The 22,625-nt window shown below is 32.0% G+C and overlaps 1 protein-coding gene across 4 annotated transcripts in view; it reads left to right on the forward strand.

Annotated features, from left to right (window-relative positions):
- CNTN1 (contactin 1) overlaps positions 1–22,625 on the forward strand; it is a 249,196-nt gene that overhangs the window by 160,883 nt on the left and 65,688 nt on the right. For 3 of the 4 annotated variants that reach the window (XM_031938160.1, XM_031938162.1, XM_031938161.1), the window contains exons 11-14: positions 1,577–1,727; positions 5,315–5,442; positions 6,224–6,399; positions 8,613–8,733. In XM_031938160.1, coding sequence (XP_031794020.1) covers positions 1,577–1,727; positions 5,315–5,442; positions 6,224–6,399; positions 8,613–8,733 — 576 coding nt within the window. Of the gene's footprint in view, positions 1–1,576; positions 1,728–5,314; positions 5,443–6,223; positions 6,400–8,612; positions 8,734–15,837; positions 15,981–22,625 lie in introns of those variants that run through there. The other variant, XM_031938163.1, reaches the window with a different exon arrangement.

Genomic DNA, 22,625 nt, shown 5'->3' on the forward strand with positions numbered 1-22,625 from the left:
CTCTTTCTATGGTGGCAAAGAATTAGAAGTGAGGAGATGCTCATCAATTGGGGAACGGCTGAACAAGAATTGTTCTACAAAAAATGATGAGCAGAATGGTTTTAGAAAAACCTGGGAAGACTTAACTTGAAGTGAAGTGGGCAGATATAGGAGAACATTGTACTCAGTAACAGCAATATTGTGTAATGATCAATTATGAATGACTGTTATTCTAATCAATACAGTGATCTAAGACAATTATAAAGGACTTATTAGTGAAAAATGTTATCCAATGTATACATATATTGTATTTAATATATACTTTAACATATTTAACATGTATTGGTCTACCTGCCATCTAGGGGAGGAGAGGAAAAAAGGGGAAAAGTGAGAACAGAAGGTTTTGCAAGAGTCAATGTTGAAAAATTACCCATGCATAGATTTTGTAAATAAAAAGCTATAATTAAAAAAAAAAAAAAAGAAAAATGTTATCCATCTCCAAAAAGAAAACTAATGGAGTGTGAGTGTAAACTGAGGAATTATCATGTTGTTTATTTGTCTTGCCTTTATTTTTGCAACATGCCTAATTTAGAAAAATATTTTGCATGATTTCACATGTATACTAGATATGATATTGTGTGGGTGGAGGAGAAGGAGGGATAAGGGAAAATTCAGAACTCAATTTTTAAAAAGTATATTAAAAAGAAAATTTTTAAAAATAAAACTATTAATTTTTTTATAATCTTACTTTATATATTTTATTTATACTCTTATACCAAATACTGGCTAATATAAATAAAAAGAACAATAAAAATTGTTATGAATCATTTTATGACATGAGCTAGCTTATGCAGAGGTGTTTCTAGTGATAAGCATGTATAATAATTACATCCTCATTCTTTTTTAGTTACATTGTTAGAGTTGGAATAATATTGTCTTGAAAATAAAATATTTTTAAAATCAGTCTTATGTTATCTGGAACTATTAGTAGTAGGCTTTTGAAATAATTTAAAAATATTTTATTATATGGAGTGTAATAACATTTTCTTATTGTGAAGAATTTGCTACAGAACAAAACTGGAGAATCATAGAATTTTAAAACTGGAGTCATGATAAGGCAGTGATGCTTTCAGAGATCCTGCTCTGAGATAAATTTATTGATGCCCTCAATAAAACAGATACCAAAGATCTTCCTCAGCATATTGAATGGTTTCTGTATCACTCATCTTGTTTGCTAGTAGACATTTGAAAATTATTTAAACTGAATTTTTCCCAAGGAATTTTTCCCAAGGAATTTTCCCCAGTTTTAGATTCCCAAGGTAGATGAACCTCAAGCATCCAATTATGACTAAATTTATAACAATTTTATTTGTAATCATCTAGACATAAAATTACAGGGAAGTAATAAAGTGAACTTTTCTATCAATCACAGATTTTTAACATTAGGTATTAAAATAAGTACAATCCACATTTATATAGTGCTGATTAAAAACTTTTCTATATGTTATTTACCTTTAATAGAGAAAATTAAAGAAAGAAGAAAATTTTAAGCAGAAAAAAATGAAAAATAGCTTAATAATTGTTGATTTTCCTTTAGCCATGGCTCCCACCTTTGAAATGAATCCTATGAAGAAGAAGACCCTAGCAGCTAAAGGAGGACGTGTTTTAATTGAATGCAAGCCTAAGGCTGCACCTAAACCAAAATTTTCATGGAGTAAAGGAACGGAATGGCTTGTCAATAGTACTCGGTCAGTTCAGAAAATTTAAATTCCTTCAAATTCAGTGTTGTAAAAAGCATTTCATATGATAGCATGTTTTCACGTGATCAATATGAATGTTTCTTTAAAGCTCTGTCACTAAGGAAGAAGAGAATGAGATAGTTAAGAGTAAATGGAGGGATTATTATATGGAGCTATTATACTCTATCCTGGTCAAATCATTATAGTAGTAGTAGACTCAATATAAAAGTCCATAATTTATAAGTTTGGAAAAATAGTAGGTCCAAAGTATATGATGATGATGATAATGATGGTGCTGCTGCTGCTGGTAATGAACATGATTAAAATAATATTTAAAATTTTTAAGAAGCTTTTTAAAATTTTCAAGGTATTTTCCATTTTTACTCAAAATAATGATACAATGTATTTAGAACAGGTTAAAACTTTAGTTCACACAGTTTTTCAATTATACCAGACTCTTTGTGACCACATTTTTTTGTTATTGCAAAGATACTAGAGTGTTTGCTATTTCCTTCTGCTCATTTTATAGATGAGGAAAATGAGGGCAAAAGGATTTTTGCCTTAGGTCACACAACTAGCATATGTTTGGAGCCAAATTTGAACTTAGATTTTCCTGACTCTCAGGCCAGCTCTCTTTTCATTGTGCCACCTCGCTGCCCCTCTATTAAGAGAGGTATTAGTTGTATTGTACTGTGTCACTACTTGCATTGACAGTTATTAGTTGTCAAAGAGTGGGAAATGAATCCTTTTGGAATTTGAAAGATTAGACTAGATATTTATAATAAAATTTCATAGGACAGAATGATGATTTAATAATCATGGGCCATTTCTGTCTTGGTTGGAAACTCCTAGGAACTGAGAAATTAACTGACTTGTACAGAGTCACATAGCTAAATAAGTGACAGAGGAAGGATATCTTACTCCTTTATTCCTTTATGATTTCAAACCTATTCTATGCACTCCTTCATAGAATGTTAACTTTGGAAAAGATTTTAGTCATACTTCTTCATTTTATAGATGAAGAATGAATAAATGAATGTTTATTTTAAGTATATACTGTGTACTAGGCATGATGTGGAACTTTGGAAATGAATGCAAAAATAAGTACTTTGGAAATAAATGAAAAAAAAATACACACTGTTTTCAAGTAGTTTACATTTTAATATGAGAATACAGTAAAGTTCTATTGAGCTCAGATAGGTCAAATAAACCATGCATTATTATAATGTTAGCACTAAAAAGTACAAATTCAATTTATATATTTTTATTTACCAGGTTTGTATTCCTAAACAAGTCTCTTAACTTCTCAGTCTTAGTTCCTAACCTGTAAAATGAGAGAATTGGATTAGATTGTAATTTTATCTTCAGTAACTTGTCTGAAACATTGGGTTTGTTTTATTTTGTTTTACTTTTTTTTGCAAATAAGGATAAAAATTGGCCAAAGTATTTTGCATGAGGAGCTGACAGTAACAGAATATTTAAAGGAGTGAAGAAAGGCAAACATTGAAATTGTGAGTGGAGTCACAGGGTATTTGATTGCCATATTCTTTCCAGTAGCAATGGTAATATTACTGTTTCCAGAACAAGAAAATCAAAGTGTATATAAGGTGGGGGTAATTGTATATATTAAGCATCAGGTCAAGAAGCTCAGATAAGCCTTGATTTTGGTAGATGACTGGGATGTGAAGCATGGTCTACGGTTACCTAAGTAAATTAGATGAGTTTTCATTCACAAAACAGAAGACTTAAACACTAATATGGAGTCCCAAAGTTAAGTGGATTAATTCCTTCAAGGGTGGCAGTCGGAAATTTAGAATCCATATGCCAGGTGGGAGTAAGGGTACAGTGAAAGGGCAGAAGTTAAGATGCTCTGGTAGGCTCAGTTTTCCTATTAGAGTCCAGATAAGTGAGGTGATTTTTTCAGGGTCACCTAGCTAGAGTCAGAACTAGAAGTCAAAGGCTCTTTCCACTTTATATTATTTCAAATCTTATATAAATTCTCAATAGGAAAACTGATATAGCCAATAGACATCCAGAAATATGGCTTAAATTTTTATCATTATATGTTAAAGTTGATTACGTTAAGTAACTGATTTTCCTAGGATGTAATTTGCATTAAAAATGTCTATATAAAACATGAAACCAATTTAGCCTGATTCTCCCAAGATTCATCTCTCTGTGACTTATTTTTTAATTTAATTTATATTTTAACAGAAATATACAGAATATGGGAGAGATATAACTTTAAAATTAAGAATTGTGTTTCTAGGGGCAGCTAGGTGATGCAGTGGATAGAGCACCAGCCCTGAAGTCAGGAAGACCTGAGTTCAAATCTGACCTTAGACAGTTAACATTTCCTAGCTTTGTAATCCTGGGCAAGTAACTTAAATCCATTTGCCTTAGGGAAAAAAATCAATAATCTTAGCTAGAATTAGTATCATTAAAGAAGTAAAATTCTCATTGAAAACTTATTTTTTCTGTTACTACATTTACTACTGCATATATTTTAGGGCAGTAAGATTGTGCAGTATATAGAGCTCTGGCCCTGAAGTCAGGAAGATAAATTTCCCCCAGATGAAATTTGGCTTCAGACACTTATTCACTATATGAATGAATCTGTGCAAGTCACTTAACTGTCTCCCTCAGTTCTTTCATCTGTAAAATGAACTGGAGAAAAAAAAGGTAAACCACTCCAGTATCTTTGCCAAGAAAAACCCAAATGGGGTAATGAAGTTTGATAGAACTCAAAAAAAATGACTGTCTAACAATAAAAACATTTATATTCTGTATAATATCCCTTTTTCCATGCAGTGAAAAAGTACATTACAGGTCTTGGTTTCAGACCATGACTTTGCTGCTGTTACTCATGTTACCTTAGGTGAATCATTCAGTTTATCTGGGCCTCAGTTTCCTCATCTGTAAAATGCGGGGAGTAGCATCTATGATCTCCAAGGTCCTTTTTATTTCTAAATTCTCTGATCTCATGAACATTTTTCCTGTTTAACAGCTTTGTGAAATAGATCTCTTCTTCAAGTTAGATAAAAAGAAAAAGAGGGGAAAAGTAGAATATGTTACTAATTAGCATCTTTATTATGATGAAGATTGAATATCCATTTGTATCGAAAGGCAAACCAACATTGATTTTTCAAATTAAAAAAAAGTTACCATCATTTTTTATGTAAAATGTAATTTTGTCAAAATATAGTTCTTTTATAATATATAATAGGTTAAAAATCTCCTCAAAAGATCTATGTTAATGTGGAGATGCCCTTGGATTCTAAAAAGTTTTGTCCCTAAAACATCTATAGAACTCTGGCAAATTCATCAGACTAGAATGACTTTTAATGTTAACCCAGCAGCAAAATGGATGTTTTACATAGTCTATCTCAGGTAATTCATAAATCATACCTAGAAAATTGGTACTAGTTGAATCCATTTAGCCACAGCAATTCATTGAGCTATCTATTAAGGCATTGGTGGGATCGTTATCTGCTGAAATGGATGAAATTACAGTTCTTTAAAGTATTGAAGTAAATATAAATATACATTTATTACATTAATCATATTTAGTGAATTCTTTTTTTCTATTAAAATAGAATTCTCATTTGGGATGATGGTAGCCTTGAAATCAGGAACATTACAAGGGCTGATGAAGGCACTTACACATGTTTTGCAGAAAATAACAGAGGAAAAGCTAATAATACTGGAACTCTATTAATTACAGGTGAGATATAATTATTAATAAAATTAGTGAACTTAAGGGTCAAATTACTTTAGTAATTTGTAGTAATAACCTTGCCTTATCCTTTCCTAGAATTCATGGTTGCAAATTTCAATTGTCAAAAATTCTCTGAAAAAGTCCATTCTGACTTTTTTTTAGAAACTCATTGAAATAAAGTTCACTGAAAAAAGCTTATACATTTTCAGGCATGAGCCCAAAACATTTTAGAATTTCTCTATTGTGCATCATTTTCTTAGAATTTTCTTTTCTTTTCTTTTCTTTCTTTCTTTCTTTCTTTCTTTCTTTCTTTCTTTCTTTCTTTCTTTCTTTCTTTCTTTCTTTCTTTCTTTCTTTCTTTCTTTTCTTTCTTTCTTTCTTTCTTTCTTTTCTTTCTTTCTTTCTTTCTTTCTTTCTTTCTTTTCTTTCTTTCTTTCTTTCTTTCTTTTCTTTCTTTCTTTCTTTCTTTCTTTCTTTCTTTCTTTTCTTTCTTTCTTCTCTTTCTTTCTTTCTTTTTTCTTTCTTTCTTTCTTTCTTTCTTTCTTTCTTTCTTTCTTTCTTTCTTTCTTTCTTTCTTTCTTTCTTTCTTTCTTTCTTTCTTTCTTTCTTTCTTTCTTTCTTTCTTTCTTTCTTTCTTTCTTTCTTTCTTTCTTTCTTTCTTTCTTTCTTTCTTTCTTTCTTTCTTTCTTTCTTTCTTTCTTTCTTTCTTTCTTTCTTTCTTTCTTTCTTTCTTTCTTTCTTTCTTTCTTTCTTTCTTTCTTTCTTTCTTTCTTTCTTTCTTTCTCAGATGCCACAAGGATTACTTTGCCCCCAGCTAATGCTGATGTCACTGTGGGTGAGAATGCTACCATGCAGTGTGCTGCATCCCATGATCCTGCATTGGACCTCACATTTATTTGGTCTTTGAATGGATATGTGATTGATTTTAACAAAGAAAATAGTCATTATATGAGGAATTTTATGGTAAGTATGACTATCACTACATATTAAATGTAGTTGTAGATGTCCCTCAGAGTTCTGTCCTCTATCTTCTTCAATTCTTATTCTATGTTACTTCTTTTGAAAGCTCTGATGGATTTGATTACCAATTTAATTACTACCTTTATACTGATGATTCTCAAATCTATCTTTCCTGTCCCAATCTTTTTTTCTGACCTCCAAGCTTGAATCTTCAATTGCCTTACAGAATCCATGAACAGTAGACATTCTAAACTCATTTGGTCCAAAAAAAAATTCACTGTTTTTCCTCTTAAGCCTCCTCTTGCCTTCCTGAATAGCAACTTCATCTTCCCAGTCCTTCAGACCCCCAACATAGGAGCCATCCTAGCTATATTCCTCACTATTTCTCATTCCTCACATTCAAGCTGTTACTAAGGCCTGCTGATTTTATCTTTGCAACATCTCTCAAATATACTCTTTTCTCTTATGTAACACTGCCACCACGCTAGTGTAGGTCCTTATCACCTCACACTTCTATTACTACAATATCCTACTAGTCTCTCTACTTCATTTTAGCCATAAAATGATTTTCCTAAAATACAGGTCTACTCATTTTACAAACTTCCTGTTTCCCCCCAAAAAAAATTCATTGGTTTTCAGTTGCTTCTAGAAGCAAAAATAAATTAGAGTGTTTGGTAGTCAAAACTCTTAATAATATAACCCCCATTTTATATATATATATATATATATATATATATATATATATATATAAAACCCATATAATCTAACCTTTCTTGTCTTCTTACATCTTACTTTCCATCACATAGTTTTTTTAATCCCAAAGTAGTCTTTTGTTTTAATGACTCACAACAGCTTAAAATGTCTTTCCAAAAAATTCCTACTATTTTGACCTACCAGTATTTGATATATTGAGAAGTAATTCATAATCTAATGAGCAAGGAATTGTGAGTAGCACAATACCATGGACATAGCATGTTCCAGATACATATTTATTAAGCATTTATTCGATTTGAAATGACTTACTGACTGCTGTGGGGCCAAATGTCTATCAAAGAAGATTTAGTCAGGAGTATATTGAAGCTAGTTCACACTAGCTCTTGTGATTATTAAATTTTTAGTGGCAATATTAATACCTCAGAAATAAGCAAATGCTGCAGCATCAGTGCTTGGTTTTTGTTGTTGTTAATTTTTAGTCTTCAAAAAGTGATGGGGAAAATATCAATAATGCAAATTAAACTTAAAAGCATGTTGTGAGTATACTAAATACATTTTCTAGAGAACTAGTTTCTAAAAAATTACCAACACTGAACTGGGCCCAGCTGCAACCTAGAACTGGAAATAAAACACATACTTCATCTAAAGAATAGAAGCAGTTTAAAAAGAATTCAATTCAATTCAACATTTATTAATCAAGTGCTTTGACCTAGGTTCTGTACAAAGTATTTCAGCATACACACACAAAAAGGCAAAAGATAGCCCCTGACTTCGAGGAACTTACAGTGTAATAGGGGAGACAACATATAAGCAAATATTACACACACACACACACACACACACACACACACATATATATATATATATATATACAAGATAAATAAGACATAATTAAAAGAGGGAAAGTATTAAAATTAAGAAATAACCCTTCTTAAGGCTTCCTGTAGAGTTAAAATTTTAATTGGGACTTAAAGTATGCTAGGGAAGTCAACAATCAGAGTAGAAGAAGGAAACTGTTCTAGGTATGAGGGAGAACTAGAAAAAAAATGCCCAAAGCCTAGAAATGGAATGAATATCTTGTTCATTTTTTCACATGGTTCAACTGTGGTACATCTAGGTAGATCAAGTTTTACCCAATCATGGTTTATCTGTCTCTATCACATGTATGTAGATTGAAGTAGAAGGCATTGATAATGATATCAAGATCAAATAATCTTCTCTTTTGTTGACTAGGAAGGTGTCAATCAAATTGTGTCCATTCATTTTTCTCTCATTTTAGTAGAAATTGTAGAAAACGTAAAGCTAAATATGAACTTAGAAAACATCTTATGTAATCCCTGAAAATTATATGTAAGGAAACCTAAAGAGATCAAGTAACTTGCTTACTAGCAGTTTATGCTTATGTCCACACACATATGAAAATATATATGTATACACACACGTGTATACATACTACATAACTGATAAAACAATACCAATTATGAATTTTTTAAAAATTTCAGATAGATTCCAATGGGGACTTGCTTATTAAAAATGCCCAGCTGAAACATGCTGGACGTTATACTTGCACTGCTCAGACAATTGTGGATAATTCCTCTGCATCAGCAGACCTTGTTGTTCGAGGTAAGAGTTTAAAGACTTTTCTATTAAAAACACCAAATATATTTGATTTGTATCAATTCATAATATTTTCCAGTGGAAAGTTTTATGTACTTATATTGTAACACTGTTGATTCTTGAAGACAGCATTTTTAAACTCTACTTAATAATCTTTTATGCCTGAACCAGTAATAGACAATACTGATTTTGTTTATTTTACTAAAACTGTACTGTGTAGATATTTATACTACAAATGTCTATGTACTCTTCCACTTAACTAAAAATTCTCATTTACTAATTTTTCAGCAAGTAGAAAATATAAATTTTTAAAGGAATAAATAAATATATTAGCTGTGTTTATTCCTGGTCTGATTATTTTATATTTTAAATTAAAGCTCAATGCTTTTGTATTTTTACATAGATAGGTATGCCTTAAAGAAATCTTATTTCCTTTGGCTTTAGCCACAGTTTCTTTGGGTACTATTTTAAGTACCTTATCCTTAAATATTGCTAATTTGAAAACCAACTAACTGGAAAACTTGCCAAGGTAAGATAGCTATAGATTTTTAAGTAGTTTATTTCTTAGGTGGCTATACAATTCTGAGAAGGAGCAGCATCTAGCTGGCATATAATACATATAATAAATCATTTAGTAGTTAAATTATGGTGGAGTTCTTTTTGAATCAAAGCATCAGGAAAAATCTGCTTTCCTTTCTAAACAGCAACTTCAGTCATGGCATAAATTAGAATAGGTTATATTGAAATAAACTAAATTTAATTAAAATAAGATTCTTGCTCCTTGTTAATAATCTAGTACAGGAGACAGAAGCATAAGCAAAACTACAATAAAAAATAGGTACAAAATATAGTAGTAGACAATAGATTTGCCTTATGTTTCATTGTTCTATGTGGGGAATTCCCAATTTGTAAAATCCTTTCACCAATGCAGAGTGGCAAATAATCTATAACTTCTAGTTTTAAATCTGTTGCCTGTAGCTCTTATAAATTAAAGGACTAGGTAATGGCAATTTTGAGAACGTATTACTAAAGTATACTCAAAGCCTGGATTTCCATGAAAGATTTGGAAGTTTGGAAGTCAATAGTATACACATGTACATGTATTTTCACCTAATCCTGTTGCTTTGTCAAAATTTACTATTTCATCTAATTAGAAGACTTTTACCTTATATCTTTGTCTTGTTACTTTGTCTAGTCATTTCCCTCTTTGGACAATATCATCTGTGTTTGACCAAAAATACAGGTTAAAGTTATAAGATGTTCCTATTTGCAGCCTATATAATAGTAACCCAAAGATGATTCAGTATCAATCTATTATTTCTTTATCATGTACTTATAAAACTTCTTGAATATAAAAATTTGCTATAAAAGAAAAAGAAGAGGCATAGTTATAACAAGGTCATGTATCATAATGTAGGGAAAAACTTCCTTAACTCTGTTTGATTCCAGGCATGAATCATATTTGACAACCAATCATGTAAACACAGAGTATTAAAAGCAAGTCTTGGGTTTAACCTAGTGGAAAAATTTCCTTTTCAAAGAGGAAATAATACAACAGGGCAATAAAGTCAAGAAGATCCTACCTCAGGTCATGTCAGAATCGTTCCCCAAAGCTTTCCCCAGGAACAGTTTTTTTAAAGCAGTTCCCAGATTTCAGCACATGCCATTTTCTACTATTGGCTTTATGGCAATTCAGACAATTATTCCTGTAATCAAAAGTTAAAATAATAGTAAATAATAAATCCCAAGAATATTTATCGTAAGTAGAAAAATTTCACTAAGCGCAACTTACGGTCTGAATAACTTTCTTGATAGTTCCTTAACAGTTAACATTTAATTTTTATGTTGAAATAACATGTTTAATGTTCAAATCATCCTCTGCACTTTTATAATAGTCCAAAATTTTCAAACAAAAATTTAATATTATATAGTAAGTTTGTTGTTATTATCTTTTATAATAAAATATCTCTTATTAAATATTTAACAGTTTTATTTCCTCCATTTAAAAGCTCAATTCATAATCTCACAGAATCCAAATTGAAAAGGGAAGTTATTTTGTTTAACAATATTTTTCTTACAAAAGTTTCTCAAATTTCACAATATAAGAGAATTTAGAAATACAGTAATAACACAAACAATATCATGTATTTAAAACATGAAAAAAAACTTTAGATAACATTAGTTCAGTTAATTACATTTCCAAAGTATCCCATATAAAAATTAATTTTATTACTTTTAGCATTTTAAACCCACTTTAGAGTTATCAGACCTCCAATTAAGGAAATACTATAGTGCTTCGCATCTCTTTCACTACAAGCACTTTACAATCATTATGTTATTTTGATCCTTACAGCAACTCTTAAAGGTAGGTACCATTATTATTTCTCTCTTTACATTTCAGAAAATGGGCAAACAGAAATAAAACAACTTGCTTAAGATTATGCAGCTAATAAATTTTAAAAAATAGAATATAATCAAGTTTCCCTATATTTTTCCAGCATTTTTTTCTATATCTTCCTTTGGGAACTTATTTACAATAAGATAAGTTAGCAGAATCAAAAGGAGAGTGATCTCTGAACTAGTTATGGGAGGGATGACACTCCAGATCTTTGGCTTAAACAATTTTTTCTCCCTTAAAGGTCAAAAAAGTGTTAACAAGAGGTAATTGTAAAGAACACACTATATGCCAATTTTTTTTCCCCTTTATTCTGGGATGAACTAACTTTTTCTTTATTGTCCTAAAACAAGAAGGCTAATTAACCTTCAAGGAAAAATTATTTAAATGCCACTTACTTTTATAGAATTTAATAAAAATTCTTATTTTTCCTTAATACATAGTAGTACCCTAAATTTACTAAAATATTTCAGAAAGGAATGAGTTTCTGGAATTACCCCAAATCCTAGGAGTTCTCTCTTGTTCTCTTGAAACTAATTAATCTCCAAATTCCTTTAATCTATTAAGATTTTTTAAAAAAGCAATTCTGTTTGATTATCCAATTATGTCTTTAATTTCAACATAGCCAAATTTTAAATGATAGGAAAAAAAGTGTCTTATAGGTTTTTTTTTTTTTTTTTTTTTTTTTCCGCTTTCCTTATAATCCAGTCTTCCACAGAAAGCTTAAAGTGGGTATCAATTGTGCTGACTGGGACAATTACTTCAAGTAGAAAAGTTCGTTAATCTTTCTCATTGTTCTAAACTCTTTAGCTATAGCCTTTAGCATTTTTTTTCTGGCTGGCTGTATTTTTTTTTTTTAAGTCTTTCAAGGTAAGGGAATATATAAACAATACAAATACATCACAGGCATTTTCCAAAGACACAAGCACAGACACATAGACAGGATCATTCTATCTAAGCTTTTCGTAAGAGAATCTTATAAAAAGTATCTCGCTTGGTGGTTTCAAGTGCCCATTTATTAAAAGCACGTTTGAGGTATTTAATTTTCTTGCTGCCTTCATGAAAACATTTCTTAAGGTAATTTATTTTATCCCAATCAAAGGTACTCCAAGTTAGCCAACATTATCAAATTATGCCAATTAAGAAACTTGCAAGTATTTGTTTCAAGAACTAAATGCTGCCAAGTTCTTTGGTGGCTCATTCTTGTTACCAAGTTTCCCATATTGCATCCAAAAGGAAATAAACACATAGGTACCTGATCTAGGAAGTCAAGAGACTTCAAAAAGAAGAGATGGATGATCCTTTCTGCAGTAGCAGAATCTTCCAAGAAGCTTAACCAAAGACTTAAATATTGGCATAAGAGAAGGAAAATCCGCATTGCACACTTCAAGTGCAAATTGAGTAGACTTCCTGTAAGTGCATTACTTTGGGTCATCCTCAAGGCAGGGAAGAAAGTACTTTCTGATCCCACTTCTGACACCAGTTGTTAACTCTGAAAACAAAGAACCAAAGAGTCACACAGTTTTGTAATTACTGTTAACTCTAAAAATACCAAAGAACTCAGACAGGTTATCACTTTCACAGTCAACTCTGAAAAATTAAAAAAAAAAAGACAAAGTAAAATCAAAGGCTAACATCAGTCATATGCAAAAAGTTTTCTTTATTCTCTTGGAGAAGGGAAGCTAGATACACTGCCAGATCCTCCTTTTTAGGAGGATACCCAAGGCAGTAAGGCTAAACTTATACCTCTTGAGCTATTGATATATTTCTATTTATATTTATACACACATATATATATGTGTATACATATACATATACATCTATCTATCTCTCCTTCTATAGTATTTGTGGTTAGACAAAGAATCAAAAAGTGTGGTATTGCAACAGTGGTGATGCACAACTATAACAATGAAAGGTTGTCTAGTGGCAAAACATCTCTTTGTTGAGGGCTTCATGTCTTCATGTTCCTTAGCTATTTTAAAGTCCTATATAATCTGGCCTCAACTTCTCTCTTTCTAGGCTCACTGGATATTGCGCTCCCTCCTACACTCTTCTATCTAGCTTCTTTCTGTTTCTCATTCATGACATTCAATCTCTTATCCCCTTTATAATTTCTTAAAATATGATGTCTAGTCTTTCTCTCTCTCTCTCTCTTTTTCTCTTTTGATAATAGCTTTAAGTCAGTTCAATAATTCTTAAATTATCTCTCTTGGATCTATTTTTCAGGTGAGTTGTGTTTCCATTGAGTTATTCTGAATTTTCTTTTTATTGAGATATTCTACATTCTCTACTATTTTTCATTCTTTAGAATTTGCTTTATTTTCTCTTAGTGTCTCATGAGGGAATAACTTGCCTGATCTAATTATTAAAGAATTATTCTTTTCAGTGAGATTTTGTACCTCTTTTTTTTTCTTTTCAGTGAATTTTTGTACCTCTTTTTCTATGGACAGTTCTGCTTTTAGGGAGTTTTTCTCTTCAGTACAATTTTATGCCTCTTTAAGCAAACTGTCACTTATCTTTTCACAATTTTCTTACTTTACTCTCATTTTCTTTCCTGATTCTTTTTGGGCTTTGGTCCAATTAGCATTGAGGCTTTTTGGTAGCTTTTTTCACATTGCTATCTTCTTCTGAATTTATGTCTCAGTGTTTCCTATCACCATAATAGCTTTTTCTGGACAAATTATTCTTGTTTGTTTGTTTATTTTTCCAGCCTATTTTTTGAGCTTTGAACTTTGTGTTGAAGTTAAATTTTGCCTACTATAGGATGGGGAAGCACTGTCCCAATTAAGGCTTTTTCATGCTGTTATTTTCAGAGATAGTTCTGGAGGTCTGCAAGTGTTTGGTGTTTCTAAGGTTGTATAATTCTGGAAAAATTGTGGTCACTGCTTCTTTTGGATCTTTGTCTGGGAATGGCCTCTGCTTCTTTGAAGCTGCGAGCATTAGCACTCTACTTTGGAACTATGACCAGGGCCCCTGCTCCCTTGTGACCAAACACCAGCACTGTTCTCCTTCCTGGAGCTGTGACCCATAATTGTGTACAGGTAATAGAGTTGTGCCAGCTCATTTTCAGTGTCTGCAGTAAGTCCCTTGTAATCTATTTTTGACCAGTTGTCTGACCCCCTTGTCATTTCTGGGCTGAGAGTTCCTGAGGTATTGCTGCTGCTGTGGTGGTTAGCATCTTACTTTTTATTTTTTTTTTTACATTCACCAGTTTATCATTTCTTACACCACACTCATTTTCCAACTTTATACTGCTTAGTTATTTTAAATAGTTCAAAACAATATTAATATTGTTGACATATAGTATAGTTTCTCTGTTTTTTCTTTTTTGATTAAATCTATTTTACTTTTAACTTTGAGATCATGATTACTAATCCTGCTTTTTAAACATAATAAATTCTACTTCTGATCTTTGTGTTTATAGGTATCTCTCATTTTTATAACATTTCCTGAAAATACCATATTGTTGAGTTCAGATTTTTAATCTTTGATCTGTTTCCATTTTGTGGGTGAATTCATCCAATTTATATTCTAAGCTATAATTACTTGTTTATTTTTCTCCCTATTTTCCTCACTATCCTTCTCCTCCTTTAGCTTTCCCTTCTCACTTCTCTGCTTTGCTTACATTCCTTGCTCTATTCCTATCCTTCTTGATTCCTCCAGTTTACTTCTGCTCAGTGCCTTACCCTATTATTATTACTTAACCTTCATCCCCTCCAAAAATTCCTCCCTTATCTTCTTCCTCATCCTTTCCTCTTCCCTTTTTATTTCTATCTGAAGTTAGAAGATTTTTACAGCCTTCCAAATCCTCCTAGAAGCTCTTTGAAATGTTGATTGGTGGATTATAAAATATAAACTACATGAAATACAATGAAATTTATTCAAAAATAATTCCTAGATATATTCTGGGAAATAATATGTCAAAACAATCATTGTCAGAAGAGATCACTAGTACTTCAGAAGTTGTAAGACACATGAAAAGGATAAATGATTTTTATGGTGTTTACCATCACTTACTAGAGTTAAATTGTCAAGATAAACCCCTGCAAATATAGATTAATTTTTCATAGGAAATATGCTTAAAGTTTCAATATCTGTTATCATCATCTAATAAGTGAAACCTATTAGGATAACAGAGGAGCAGTGGTTAGATTTTCCCCCAGGCATGGACAATAGAGAAGAAAATTAATAAATATAATCCAGATGTTTATAATTTTTCCCAAAAACATATTTATTAATATAACAATATAATTATTGGTTAAAATTAATGGCACACATAGTTCCATTGTGAAAATACCAGCAAGACTGGAATACCTTAAAAAAAGCTAGTATCTTATTTTTCCAAAGAACTGTTTGTAATAACAGCATAATTAATTGAATGTTAGCTTCATTTGCCAGGCTAATTAAATTAGTAAATGCTTTCAACTAACATTAAATTATCTCTTCATCAATAGAACATATTTATTGCTTTAATTCTGACACTACTTCAGGCTATAGAAAACCTTGACTTTGCATGAAAATTTGTCATATCACCTGTTCTTCTTTACTCAGTCTATTCTAGAGACATAGAATGCCATAGAATGTTTGTACACATTTACTTACCATTACTAGCTCTAATCACAATTCAGAAAACCTGGCCTGATACACATATGGTTTCCTGCTCCTTGGCTGAGCTTACAAACTGCCCCTTCAGCCACAATCTTTCCTTTTTTCAGGTCAGAGCAGAAAAGATGAAGAGAAAATCATACTGGATCCCTTTTTCCCAGTTTGTGCAAACCTGCCTCCAACCCCGTGATCGTTTCCTACAATCAGGATATGGTTACTTGGATGACTATGTTGTCAGTCATCCACTCACCTTTGAAGTTCACTTTTTATGAAATATTTTCATATGCTAAAGATAAAATTAATTCATATCTACAGTTTCTGGAATCTCTACTCCTTTACTCTCACAAACAAAACAACAAAAGATCCTTGGGTCTTTTAAAAACAAATTAACCCTTTCCTCATCTGAATCTTTTAAGCATAATTTGAAAAGACATAAGATTTACACTACAATTCCATGGATGTTTTCTCTCTGCTCCATTTCTACTTATTTAAATTCTCCTTAAATATATGTAACAAAAATATTAATGAATATAATTCAACCACTTAAGATTTTTTTCTATTATTAGCTTAGCTGATAACTTTCCATAACACAAAGTAACATGAAAGTGGCAAGTGATTATCAGAGAAAGAGGGGAAGAAATGATAAATAATATTTTTATAAAATTATTTGCATTTAGGTTTTCAAAATTTATCTGAAAAACTGTTTATAAAATTAGAAGTACGTATTATTATATATATGCATACACACACACACACACACACACACACACAGAACTCAAAGCCCAAAATAGGCATTGCTGTTTAAAAGACATCAAATGTTAATAAAGAAAAGTGATTTGGCAAAGTAATAAATTGCCAAGAATTTTCCGTAGTTATAAAAGTTCTGGCAAGAGAGATGAAGAAATGATGGTGGGTATTATCATGTGAAGGTGACATATTGCTTTACACAATAGTATTTTGTAGTTGACTATGACATGATTGATATACATATATATATTATCTTCACATTTCATTTTTATTGATTTTAGGAATCTTTATATTTTTTACTTTAAGAGGATAGGACAGTTCCTTTTTCTTTTCCACTTTGATTAAAGTAACCTTAATGAAGGTTATATTTTTTCATAAGACCTATAAAAACCATATGTTTTTTAGACATTGTATGCATTTATGTAAAATATCAGGGCTAGACTTTCTGTATGGAAAACTCTCAGATAAGAAAACTCTTATCAATGAAGATTAGTACTTTTTCTTCAACTTACTATCCTGGAGAGTTGCCTAAATAAATGAGAAGTTAAATAACTGCCAAAGGACCACCCAGCCATTATGTACCAAAGGCAGGACTTCAGCTGAGGATAGCTCTTTATCTATTACGCCAAGTTGCCTCATTAACTATAGAAATTCCTCACTAAGCAGTGGATTGTGGCTCTGAACACTCAGAGAAAAATGAATTTAATTTTTAAATCACTTAGCTTTTTTTTATTTTATTTTTTAGAATTCCCTTAGACAGATAAACAAAGCATGGTTGCTTAAATGTCCAGAAGATATTATTTGATTTGCTCTCAAAAGTTATTTATGAATTTATTTGCAACCAAATAAACTTAGTTTGGAAAACCAAACCAAACCAATTGCTATTTTAACAAACAATTTAAAATTAATTTGAGGATCTGTTAATATCACAATGGAGAGTATAGCATGAATCATCATGAAACCCATAATATATACTATAACCCATAATAGTTATTCTATCTTGAAGGCAAACATAAGTATTGTTTTGGGGAGGAGTGTAAATTATTTGAATGATGAAGAAACTCTGCAATGACTATAAGTGGAGACAACAAAGGAGGAACCATTTCTTTAAAAAGTCTATATTCTCTACAAGTTGTGAAAATTGGAGGGAAGGATGGCTTCCTTGTTTTTAACATCATTCCTCAATAAAAACAAAAAACCAATTAGGTTCATTTTCATTAATTGCACCAAATTGCTAGAGTTTCAGAGAAGAAAATATATGTATATTGCAACTTGAAGGCCAGATGAAAATGGGAAATAGAGTTATACATCATTGTAATTTTTTTCAGGATATATTGGGACATCTATATTATATCCATTCTTACTTTCAAATGACCATAGTAGTCTTGCAAAAGCTAGTAAAATTTCTTCTTCAATCATTATGAGAGTGACATTAAGAAAACTGGTCAGATGCATGCTAATAGCACTTTCTTCCTCCCAAAAGTTTTACCATGATATTTAAAGGTTAATTTTCTTTAAAATTAAAAATCTTAAAAACAAAAAAAATATCTTCTGTAATTTTTTTTCTGAAGATTTTCAAACTTTCAATAAAAGTTTGTTTTCAGTGTTTGGTATTTCTTCCTGGAAACTGAGCAGAAAGACATCATAGGTAAAGTTTGTATACGTATGTATAGGGGAAAAGAAAGGTTCTTTGCTTCTGTAAAATATGTTGAAAGTTTTCTTTGTTATTAGTTGATGTGGGACTAGGAGAAGGATCATTTTTAAAGATTCTTGGGGAGACAGAGAGGAGAAGAGATACAGTACAAATTTGGGAAAACAGTTTAATTGCTGGAATGATTGAATTAGTCTATAGTTCTTTGTAAACCCAACTATGACAAATTCAGTGATATGAAAGAGATTTTTTCTTATTAATCTCTTAATCCACATCTATCCACAATAACCTGGCAGGATTCCAAAATCTCTAGCAGTAAAAGGATTAATACCAAAATATATGTTTCTTGTTATTTTCCTCATTCTTTAGTGAAGACTAAATGCAGGCTTATCTAACTTTTATCAGTTATTCTTTCCCCCTGTCCCATGTAGTTTATATATAAGTTCCAGAGGTTGTAAGATTTTCATAACTTAACACTCTTATTATCTAATAGAAAGGAAATAGGTTAAAAATTTGCTTCTCTGGATAATAAATTTTACATTTTTTTCTCTATTCATACAAGTCCAAATAACTAACAACAATTAAACTGTTCACAATTTGTACTATATTTCTTTTCCTCTGCCTCTTCCTAAGTATCTTTTAAAATGATGATACTTCTCTCAATTCACAAAAGTTAATTTCACTCTTTCAATGTGTACTCACATTGTGAGGTTGAGTCTCTAGAACTTTCTTATGGATTTCTACTTCTAGTACTATAACTCAGTGATTCTTCCACCTATATTCTCATTAATAGCTTTTAGAAAAGCTTTTACTCAAAAGGCCATATCATGAAAAGTAGTTACAAAGCATACCTCCCAAAACAAATTCTGAACACTCCCCACCAAGTCTAGCTTGGGGAGAAGAGACACACATTTAAACAACAATGGTAGTAAGGAAGATGTTTAGAAAACAAAATGACTCACAACTCTGGAATTGTAGCTCTTCCTCTCTCTAGAGAATATTCTCAAAATTCACTACATGGCATCCCTACTGGAGAAGTCACGTTCATTGCTTGGATAAACTAGACAGATTGCGGTTCCTCACAGGGTATGAAAGGTTTTTTACTGAAAGAGTCAATCCACTGGATTCTCTGGACAACTATAGTCTCCACCACCTCTAGCCTCATACTCAACTGAGTACTACTGTTTTTTTTTTTTTTTTTTTTTTTTTTTTTTTTGTGGAATACTGTTGTGCTGTTTCTTAGAAAGGGTAAAATTGCAAGCAAAGGGCAAAACTAAGGAGTGGTTCAGGACCTTCTTTTAGGACCTCCTTCAGGACCTTGGATCTAGATTTCTCCCCTCTCAGAGAAGAAGGAGGAAAGTTATCCCTTTTCAAAAATCCTTTCTGTTAGTGTGAGACTTCCCCTTAACTTATGGTAACAACTAAGTATATTTCCTAAATTCCTGCTTGGTATATGCAAATGAGACACAGAAGTATGGATGTGGGAAGGAATGGAGAAAGTCTGTGCCCAGGAGGGACAAATTAATTATCTCAGATGGCCTTTTCAAATCCAGTGAAGCTTATTTTTGTAAATCTGGAAGAAACTCACTATTACATTTCTTTAATCTTTGCCTTTTAGGGCTTTAAGCTTTGTTGAATACTAAAAAGGTCATATTTCATGTTGGAATTTGATCCTGAAATTCTTAGAAGTTCTTTTAACTCATACATTCCTGAGTTTTTCTTAGTTTTCTTAGGTTCTCTGATTAATGTATCTTTCATATATATTTAATTTCTTTTTAAAAGCAAGTTTATAAGCATATAATATATGAATAATATTAAACCTAGGATACTCTAGTACAGATATCTGGTAAAGTGGATAATGTTTTGGCTCTAGAATCAGGAGGAACTGAGTTCAAGTTTGACTTGAACACTAGTTTGTGAGAGTCTGGGCAAGACACATAACTCTATTTGCTTATCTCCAAATGAACTGGAGAAGGAAATGGCAAAATGCTCCAAAATCTTTGATAAGAAAACTCTATTGGAAATAACTGAAATGACCCACCCAAATAGTATTCTGACAATAGAGAAATTAGATTATTAATCTGGGGACATTTTAAAGCCCATTTGAAAATTTTAAGCCCATATGTGGGTGAAAATATTTTCTTCTGTTTTTAGCCTAGGTTTTGTACCTAAGGCTACTTTTTGCAAATAACATACTTGTTCATACAGTATTTGTGATGCATTAAGAGTTTAGGTACCTAAATGATTGTTTTAGCTTTGTCTTTAACTGGTTGTGAATTTGAGTAAATTAGAACATTCCAAAGTTTTAGGTTTTGTTTTTTTTTTAATGTAAAATAATGGAATTGAAACAGATGATTTCTAAAATCACCTTTCCTGACTTCAAAATCAATTTAGAATTTTTTTCATTTAGGTATAAACAGCACTTTAAAAATGAATGGTTATTCTTGTAAAATTTATAGTGTAATGCCAGAGAAATTGAGGCAAGATAGAAATTAGAGAGTTTTTAATATTTTATTTGGATTTCTGTGGCTCTAAGCTACCAAAGTAGACAGAGGTATGGAAGGAGTCAGAACACTGTGAACAGGAATGGACTATCAATCTGGTTCTGGCAGGGTGGGGAGTGAGGACCATAAATTCAGATAAACCAAGACTTAGGAGCCAGAAAGACTGAAGTCCCCCTTATTTTGAGTTTAGACATTTACAATTTATAACCTTAAAGAGTAGCTAGCCCTAAGTTATATCAGTCCTAATGATCAGGAGGGGGAGGGGTTGCAACCAGGGGGATTGAGGCAGAGCAATTCAAGGAACTGAGGTAGAAAAATTTAGGGAAACTGAGGCAGAACAATTTAGGGAAACTGAGACAAGACAATTAGGGAAACGGAGGCAGGAAAATTTAGGGAAAATGTGGCACAACATTCCACACTCTCTCTTCTGAATATTCATCATTGAATTACCTTCCTCTAGATACCTGGAAGGTTTTAGCACCACAATTTTGACCAACCCTATGTGAACCAAAATAAAACTAGAAAAATGCAAGGACTTATGTTAAGGACAGGTTTCTCCCTGATTACCCCAGAATTAACAGCAGTACAAAGGCTCCCTGTTGCAAACATGTCAGGTCCTCTGCAGTTCTGGAACACTATCTCAGCCAGAGAATCCAGTCTGAGATGGACAGTTCACTCTGAGTTAGGTGGTCTACAATCATTTGTGTGATAATTCAGCCTCTGCTTATAGAGGGAGTAGCAGAGGTCAAGACAATCATGCTGCCCATCCTCAGAGGGGCACCCCATGTCTGTCAGAAGCCCTAAGAGGGGGGAAGAATGAGGTCTGGAGTAGTTCCACCTGTCCCTGCTCAGAAGAACAGATAGGGTTGCTACTCGGATACAGAACAGATACAGATTTCTGAGCAGAGTTATCAGAGAATGCACAATTAGACCATCAAGGCAGGCAAACCCTGAACTTTTAGAGGCCTGATACCAAATTGCAATGTCCTTTGAAAATGCTGAAATGTTAATTAAGGAACTGGGGTTACAGGACTGGAGAAACAGATCAGAGAGATTGCCAGTCACAAGACAGATGTCTGTATCTTGGAGATTTCCTAAAAACAGGTAGGAAAGTAGTCCCAAAAAACTGAGTCTGCCAGGACAATTTCAACAGAATAAGGGGTTTCAAAGGTTAAGCATAGTAAAAACGAGAAAGGACTGCTTAAAGGACTTCCAATTTAATATGAATTGGTTTGATAAGGGATGGGATAGGATTGCTTACGGCAAAGTGAATAGAAATTAGAGGTTCCCACTCAGGTATTTTGAGAAAAATCACCAGTTTCCCTAATTCCCTATCTCTTCCTCCCCTTTTTTTCTCATGGAAAAAAATCATCCAAAAAAAAGTAAATAAATTGTCAAATAACCATCCCACATATAAATCCCAAGAGTGAATTAAAATTCTTATACATAACAGAGTAGTACAGCAGTTTCTGAAAAAATCCCTCAAACAATTACATATTCCGAAGTGAACATAGATATTATAAACATATTATAACATCCTTAACAGCAACAGTTACTCAGTCAGGATTATTAACAGTCATTCATCAATCATTCCCAAGTCCCCCATATCAGTCCAAAGTACACGAGAAGCAGGGACAGTCTCTCATTCAAAAACTGCTTTGTGCAGAAAAGGGGCAGAAGCTTTGAGTCCATGAAGGGGGTGGGTGTGGTGTTCTGACAGTGGTGCACTGATTCAAGTCCCAGAAGCAGTTCAGTATAGCGGTAATTTGTCCAAAATCTAGAACAAAAAACAAATCTAACAAATAAAGGTTAAAACAGACTGCTACAAAATGTGGAGAGTCAGCAGCTTCCTATGTGAAGAGGTGAGTTTGCTTCACAGGACAGGCAAACAGTTGTCAGTCATAGTCCCAATAAAAACAGCAGTTAGGGTTCACAGACAATTGTGCTAATTGCCCTCTCATTATTTAGAAACTTAAAAAAAAACCCTGAATATCCA

Source organism: Sarcophilus harrisii, chromosome 5, assembly GCF_902635505.1.
Source record: "Sarcophilus harrisii chromosome 5, mSarHar1.11, whole genome shotgun sequence".
NCBI classification, from domain to species: domain Eukaryota; kingdom Metazoa; phylum Chordata; class Mammalia; order Dasyuromorphia; family Dasyuridae; genus Sarcophilus; species Sarcophilus harrisii.